Below are 8,209 nucleotides of genomic sequence, written 5' to 3'. Positions count from 1 at the left end.
TGACCAACCTACATTGAATAAAGCTATCACCACTAAAGTCAAAATCAATATTATTATTTTCTTTTTAGACATTCATAACATAACACATGAATGTGGGCGTCTTCTTCGACGAGGTACATTGATGGCGATTGACATCCAATATTTGTTGCATTACCGCCACCAACCACACTGAAGTATAAATGCATTATACTTTGTACTCATCTGTTCCTACACCAGATCAACAGACAGATGGCGCTGCTCAATGACGTGCATAATACGCACAAGAAGGCGTTTCTGTTTAATTTCATGCTCTCGGATTAGTCATCGTTTGTGTCCAGAGAACGCAACCGGGGCCCGCGTTGTGTACACGTCCTCTCTGAAGTGATTCCTCGTGCGCTTGCCGCCTCCCGCATGGCGTGAAAAAAATAAACTTCTAGCTAGTTTACCAATCATTCTATAATTTAGCTAGGATTCTCGGAGAAATGTCTAAAATAGAGTTGTTGGGATTGATTTTCAACCAGGGATTTAGAGCGGCTCCTGAGTTGTTTAGAGCCGTTGAGAAAACTATAACAAAGTACCAGGGAAAACATTCCCTATCGAATGAGGAGAACGCCCGTCTACAGAAACTGCTTGATATCCTCCTGAAACCGGAGATAAAGATACATAGAACAGGTTTGTTACGCGTTGCATCGCAACGTTTTTTTCTAAACATTTAATTTGGCAATGTTGTTGGTGTGGTCAACCTGGTGAAAGTTGATTGCATTTGTTTTGGAACCGGGCTGGCTCCCGGGCATGACCTACATGAAGCTAGCCGCATTCAAAATAAAACGTCCATTGAAAGTATAATTTTTTGAACTAGGCAAATCAAATAGTGAAATCATGGACTAAGGCTAAACAAGGTTGGAATGTAACGAATTCAACTGAATACAATCAGTTAGAAAATAAAATAAATCAGTTAATTGCACTGTGGATGTATTAGACTAACATTTTATTGGGAGCATACTTATATCACAATACAACCTTACCTATGGATTGTGGATCCATAAAATGGGTACCATACTACTCAGCGACACCTACAGAACATAACTGTTTAGCGTTTAAACAAATAAACCAAAAAATATCCTCACTGTCATCTGCGGTTTATTGTCAGCAAACTTCACGTGTAAATATTTGTATGAACATTAGATTAAACAACAGACAAATTGAACAAGTTCCACAGACATGTGACTAACAAATGGAATAATGTGTCTGAACAAAGGAGGGTGGACCTAGCCCTCACCCTCTGATCCAACAGGTCCCAGACGTGCTCAATGGGGTTGAGATCCGGGCTCTTCGCTGGCCAATGCAGAACACTGACATTCCTGTCCCGCAGATGAGCAGGGACCCTGGGCATCTTTCTTTTGGTGTTTTTCAGAGTCAATAGAAAGGCCTCTTCAGTGTTCTAAGTTTTCATAACTGTGACCTTAACTGCCTACTGTCTGTAAGCTGTTAGTGTCTTAACGACCGTTCCACAGGTGCATGTTCATTAATGGTTTATGGTTCATTGAACAAGCATGGGAAACAGTGTTTAAACCCTTTACAATGAACATCTGAAGTTATTTTGATTTTTACGAATTATCTTTGAGACCAGGTCCTGAAAATGGGATGGTTCCTTTTGTGCTGAGTTTATCAGCATCATAGCTCATATTGCAGGACTTTGAAACCACTGAAATTAGCCACATTTAAGCTTACCTGTCAATCTACTATGAGTATTAGACATTCACATTGCACTGTACAGCCTTATGTATAGATTAATTGATTCACAATATTCCAAACATGTTCAGTATTATTTAGTCAATATGACATGATTCCAATATTTCTATAAATATCACTTTCAATTAGTAACTTTTTATTTTGAAGGCGTACTGCAAATTCCACTATTTTGGCTTATCCTTATTGTGGCTAGCTTCACATAGGTCAGGGCGTGAGCCAGGTGCCCTGTTCAAAGCAAAGGGCCAGGGTCTTGGTCTAGGGGCGGCAGGGTAGCCTAGTGGTTAGAGCGTTGGACTAGTAGCCAGAAGGTTGCAAGTTCAAACCCCTGAGCTGAAAAGGTACAAATGTCCTTCTGTCCCTGAACAGGCAGTTCTTTTCTAGGCCATCTTTGAAAATAAGAATTTGTTCTTAACTGACTTGCTTAGTTAAATAAAAGGTAAATAAAATAATCACGGTTTCAACTGCTCATACAGATATACTTCGGTACTGCAGCTTAACTGACCCCGTCCTAGAAAGACAATTTCCATAGACGGCCATATAGAGAAGTCAAATTTGAAAGTTACTAATAAGACAGTCATCATCATTGTACACTAATCATCGTCGCTCAAGCTGGGTTTTTTTCTAACTCCGATATGAACATTTTATATTCATCCGAAGTCTACCACGTTTTTGGATGATATGATGACGTTGTCGCTGTGCACACTAACGCTCAGTTTGCATATAATGTTGGTCCATATAAACTATAGAGAATGAGAGAAGACTCTTCTGGCCAAATGGCTATATTAGTATGGGCAGTGCCATTGTAGGCTTCCACCATTTTAATGTCATCAACTGGGTAGGACTTCCAACTTCATTGGCTGATCCCTCCTTGTGACCCTGTTGGAGGGATCAGCCAATTATGAAGAAGAAAATAGTCTCAATGGCGCTACCCTTGCTGTCGCAGATGCTATAATGGCACAGGTACAAAGATGAGTCCTCTAGCTCTGTTATAAACCAAACGCAACCCGGATATAGAAGTCCATGAATAGGCTATGCGAACGTGAGTAGATTACCTTGAATAGGGAGACCCGCCAGGTGCCCAAATTGAAGAGCTATGTTGCGCAGTTGAGTCGATTGGAGACAAATGGATTCAGTTCAGTCCTTGAAAAATAGGGGTTGGGTTGTAGAGAATTGAAAGACCATGAATGTAATGAGAAATCTTAGGTGCAGTATAGCCCCTCCCCCTTAAACGATGGTCAGCCATCTTATTCTCATACCTCAGTATATACAGTACCTGTTCTCATTATACCTTAGAGGTTAAGGCCACGGCGAAGTTGGCTCAAAACAAATGTTAAGCAGTTCAGAGTAATGAGTAAGATTGTTTTCATGTGCGAAAGTGATTACTTTGAATAAAAATGACTTGTATATATGTTGCACCATGCTGCCTTGTTGACAACATAACCAAGCAGCACAGGTTACTGTTCCACTTGAAGGCCACGCCTCTCTCTCCGCTTTTGCGTGTTCACATCATAGACCGGTGCTCTGCGGCTCAGCATAATCCAATCCACCCCATATCTATCTGCAGACTGCAGTTACTACAATGAACACTCGACAAGAAACGTCCATTAGCATTCCGTCATTAAACGCCGAAAACAAGTGTCGACTTAACCGTGAAATGCTTACTTACAAGCCCTTAACCAACAGTGCAGTTCAAGAAGAAAATATTTGCCAAGTAGACTAAAAAAGTCCTAATTAAAAGTAACAATACGAATAACGTGGCTATATACAGGGGGCACCGGTACGGGGGTACAGGCTAGATGAGGTAATCTGTACATGTAGGTGGGGGCTAAGTGACTATGAATAGGTAACAAACAGCGAGTAGCAGCAGTGTACAAAAGGGGGGGGGGGTCAGTCAATGTAAATTGCCCGGTGGTGATTTTCTGAAATGTTCAGCAGTCTTATTTATGGCTTGGGGGTAGAAGCTGTTAAGAAGCCTTTGTCCTAGACTTAGCACTCCAGTCCCACTTGCTGTGCAGAGAAAAGTCTATAACTTGGGTGACTGGAGTCTGACAATTTTCTGGGCTTTCCTCTGGACACCGCCTATTCTATAGGTCCTGGATGGCAGGAAGCTTGGCCCCAGTGATGTACTGGGCCATTCACACTACCCTCTGTAGTGCCTTACGGGCAGATGCCTAGCAGGTGCCATACCAGGCGGTGATGCAACCGGTCAGGATGCTCTCGATGGTGCAGCTATATAACCTTTTCGGCTCTGGGGACCCATGCCAAATCTTCAGTCTCTTGAGGGGGAATAGGTTTTGTCGTGCCCTCTTCACGGCGGTCTTGGTATGTTTGGACCATGATAGTTCGTTGGTGATATGGACACCAAGGAACTTGAAACTCCCGACCCTCTCCACAACAGCCCCGTCGATGTTAATGGGGGCCTGTTAGGCCCGCCTTTTTCTGTAGTCCACAATCAGCTCCTTAGTCTTGCTCACGTTGAGGGAGAGGTTGTTGTCCTGGCACCACACGGATAGTTCTGACTACCTCCCTATATGCCATTGTCGGTGATCAGGCCTACCACTGTTGTCGTCAGCAAATGATGTTGGAGTCGTGTTTGGCCACAAAGTTGTGGGTGAACAGGGATTACAGGAGGGGCCCCAGTGTTAAGGATCAGTGTGGCAGACGTGTTGTTCCCTACCCTTACCACCTGGGGGGGGCGACCCGTCAGGAAGTCCAGGATCCAGTTGCAGAGGGAGGTGTTTAGTCCCAGTGTCCTTAGCTCAGTGATGAGCTTCGTGGGAACTATGGTGTTGAATGCTGAGCTGTAGTCAATGAACAGCATTCTCACATAGGTGTTCCTTTTGTCCAGGTGAGAAAGGGCGGTGTGGATTGAGATTGCGTCATCTGTGGATCTTTTGGGGCGGTATGCGAATTGGAGTGGGTCTGGGGTGTCCGGGAGGATGCCTTTGTGAGCCATGACCAGCCTTTTAAAGCTCTTCATGGCTACCGACGTGACGTGAGTGCCACAGGGCAGTAATCATTTAGGCAGGTTACCTTCGCTTCCTTGGGCACAGGGACTATGGTAGTCTGCTTGAAACATGTAGGTATTACAGACTCTATCAGGGAGAGGTTGAAAATGTCAGTAAAGACACTTGACAGTTTGTACGCGCATGCTTTGAGCACACATCCTGATAATCCATCTGGCCTAGCGGCTTTGTGAATGTTGACCTGTTTAAAGGTGTTGTTCACATCGGTTACCGAGAGCGTTATCACACAGTCATCCAGAACAGCTGATGCTCTTGTGCATGCTTCCGTGTTGCTTGCCTCGAAGCGAGCATAAAAGGCATTAAGCTCGTCTGGTAGGCTCGTGTCACTGGGCAGTTCGCGTCTGGGTTCCCCTTTTGTAGTCTGTAATAGTTTTCAAGCCCCGTCACATCCGACGAGCGTCAGAGCAAGATTCAATCTTAATCCTGTATTGACGCTTTGATTATTTGGTGTCACGTGTCACCGGCAGAAGTTACAAGTGGCCAAATGTTTTCCGACATGATTGTGTTCAAGTGCTTTTGAAGTCGGGAACAATTTAACCAAAAAGATTTTAGCTAGCTAGGTAATGTTGCTTAACATTGGCAATATGGTCAAACTAGCTCCATTATCCACATGGATAAGTTTGACAATTACAATGTCATCTTTTGGTTGAAAAGGTGTTAGGCCAGAGATCACGACTCTTAAGAACCCCCCCCCCCCACTTGTAATTACAACTTGAACGGTTGTAACGGTCGTTGAAGTGAAATTTCCCCATTTTAACTCCAAACTTCCAATAGCATGTCAACGCCCCATAGGTCTCTGTAAATCTTCTTGGAATAGCTAGTACAGTTCCATGAGCACACACAGAATCATATATTAAAGAAAACATGTCATGTAAAAATGTCCACATAAAGCTCTACGTGTGCATTCTAAGGACAACATTGTTGTTCAACACTTATGGAACTAGTACTATTCCCAGGTATACTGAGACCCCCGTCTCAATGTTGGCGTTCTTGCTAATTCATCCTTTCTCCTTCCCTTCAGACCTCCAACAGCTCAACGTCTCTGAAGAGGAGGTTCCCCCGGAGCAGCAGCACTGTGAGCAGGAGTGGAGCCCCAGTCTGGGACCGGAGGACACAGAGCCCACAGAGATTAAAGAGGAACAGGAGGAATGTCAAGAGCTGGAGTATAATAAAGACTCTGTGTTCACTCCTCCCTGTGTGAAAAGTGACTATGATCAGTACCCAACTCGGTCCTCACATCTTAACAAAACCCAAAGTAAGGAATGCAAAAATGGAGACTCGTCCACTGAACAGATAAAAACAGAATCTCAAGAAGAGAACTCTTCAGAACCAGCCAGTGACTCTCAGGCCCTCTCTGTAGTAAATCCAGGCTGTTCTGCAGCTCAGGGTGATGACGATGAAAGTGTTCATAGGAAGGAGAGCGCAAAACCATTGTCTGCTTTAAAGACGCACATATCAAAGAGGCGGACAGAAAAAGGACAAAGCCATGCTGGTCCTCGTTGCAAGGTGTGTGGAAGGCCTTGTCAGTCCTTTGGAGCTTTATTGCTACATTTGAAAAGTCACAGAAAAGATAATGAACAAATTTGTGGTGTTTGTGGAAAAAGCTGTCAATCCCTAAAATGTGTGATGGATCACATATTACAAACTCACAGAACTAGGTTTTGTGATGTTTGTGGTAAAAGTTTTGATGCTACTAAGGATCTGGAAAAGCATATGAGGACCCACACAGGGGAAAAACCATATCCCTGTAATGACTGTGCTAAATATTTTGCCAGTATTACAAATCTGAATTTGCATATGAAGACGGTCCACACAGGGGAGAAATCACACTGCTGCCATGAATGTGGCAAATGTTATGCTCAGAGTGGAAATCTGAATGCGCATATGAGGATCCACACTGGAGAGAAACCATATCACTGTAATGATTGTGGCAAAACATTCCGCCTTGGCAATTCCCTTAAAATGCATATAAGGACTCATACAAGGGAGAAACCATATCGCTGCCAGGATTGTGGCAGTTCATTTGCTAGGATGGAGCACCTGAAAAATCATAGCAGGATTCACACAGGGGAGAAACCATATAGCTGTCCTGAATGTGGCAAATGCTTCCCTCAGAATGGTAATCTAAAATTGCACATGAGAATTCACACAGGGGAGAAATCACATCAGTGTCAAATTTGTAGCAAATGTTTCACTTATAGCCATACTCTAACAATGCATATGAGAGTTCACACCAATGACAAACCGTTTCACTGCCAGGAGTGTGACTTATGTTTCAGTCAGAGTTCCAACTTGAATCGGCACATGAAGAGACACAGAGGGGAGAAATCACACCACTGTCACGTTTGTGGCAAATCTTTCTCCACAGGTTATCAGTTGAATGTGCATTTGAGAATTCACACAGGGGAAAAACCACATGTGTGTCCTACATGTCCAAAATGCTTCAGCGACAGAGGGGCATTAAATAGTCATCAGAAAATACACACTGAGAAGAAGCCATATTGCTACGATTGTCTTAAATGCTTCAGATCAAAGCAACGCCTGAGAGAACACAGAGAGAGAATGCACAAAAACATGACTGTGCCCTGTGTAGGGGAAGGTGATTCGACAGAAGATTGAAAGGCACATTCAGTTTTCTTGGGTGGACAAAAATGACTGAATTAACGCTTGAACTATGAGAACGTTTCCAGGCTAACTGGCCTGCTACACTGGACAAAGAACATTTGCACAGTGTGATACACGCCTATTCATTTAAATGAAAATCAGGCGTAAGCGCGCTGGGTTTGCAAGAGGAGTCCTTGTTCATTTGACACAAAGGACATTTGAACTGCAGAATTGTATCGCTAATTAACTTAGTGTGTTGTTGATGAGCTTTGTCTAGTAAGCATAAAGTTATGTCCGGCTTCAATCCGATCTAAAGTACATTTCAGATTAAATTGATGTATGTAAAATTAAAATTAAAAACAATTAAGCACAGTGCATTGATTGGTGTCTGGGGAATTTTAGTCGAAGTGGCTTGTCTCCTTTTCTGGCAAATGAGTGAATGTCTCTAATCGCATCTTCTTACTGAATAAGCCAAATATGTTCTATTATATCGACAAGATAGTCGAGTGACCGCTCTAATGGAAATGCATGTCCTCAAAGATGGAAGGCAGGCGGGAGGTCAGAGGGGGGGTAACTTTGGTCAACTCCAAGTACAACTCGGGATAACCGGTCGTAAGAAAGTAGCTCACCTTTTAGCCAGCAAAACTTATATGGCAACAAATCCTTCAGAACTAACCTGCTCTGGAGCAGGCTAACTCATGACTAGTTCCAATTACCCTTGAATGAAATGACTGCGCCACGAGTTGTGGTTCAATGCAATCAGATTCCTTCCCTCTTGCAAAGATCGCGTCACCATGCCCTTCATTTGACGAAGAGTACTGATTAAATGTTACATTACACTTTTAATA

At 43.3% G+C, this 8,209-nt stretch overlaps 1 protein-coding gene across 1 annotated transcript; it reads left to right on the top strand.

The window, feature by feature from the left end:
• The first annotated feature begins 242 nt into the window (after positions 1 to 242).
• LOC109897785 (gastrula zinc finger protein XlCGF57.1-like) lies at positions 243 to 7,736 on the top strand. Its single transcript, XM_020492352.2, has 2 exons — positions 243 to 651; positions 5,779 to 7,736. The coding sequence occupies exons 1-2, from the start codon at positions 462 to 464 to the stop codon at positions 7,374 to 7,376; spliced, it is 1,788 nt and encodes a 595-aa protein (XP_020347941.1). The 5' UTR covers positions 243 to 461; the 3' UTR covers positions 7,377 to 7,736.
• The last annotated feature ends 473 nt before the right edge of the window (positions 7,737 to 8,209 follow it).

Source organism: Oncorhynchus kisutch, linkage group LG10 (genome assembly GCF_002021735.2).
Source record: "Oncorhynchus kisutch isolate 150728-3 linkage group LG10, Okis_V2, whole genome shotgun sequence".
NCBI classification, from domain to species: Eukaryota; Metazoa; Chordata; class Actinopteri; order Salmoniformes; family Salmonidae; genus Oncorhynchus; species Oncorhynchus kisutch.
The sequence above is the reverse complement of the archived record's forward strand: the minus strand, read 5'-3'. Positions and strand labels throughout refer to the sequence as shown.

Coding starts and splice junctions, on each gene's coding strand:
- LOC109897785 (XM_020492352.2), top strand. CDS start 462: ATGTCTAAAATAGAGTTGTTGGGATTGATTTTCAACCAGGGATTTAGA. Junction 652..5,778: donor GATAAAGATACATAGAACAG/GTTTGTTACGCG, acceptor CCTTCCCTTCAG/ACCTCCAACAGCTCAACGTC.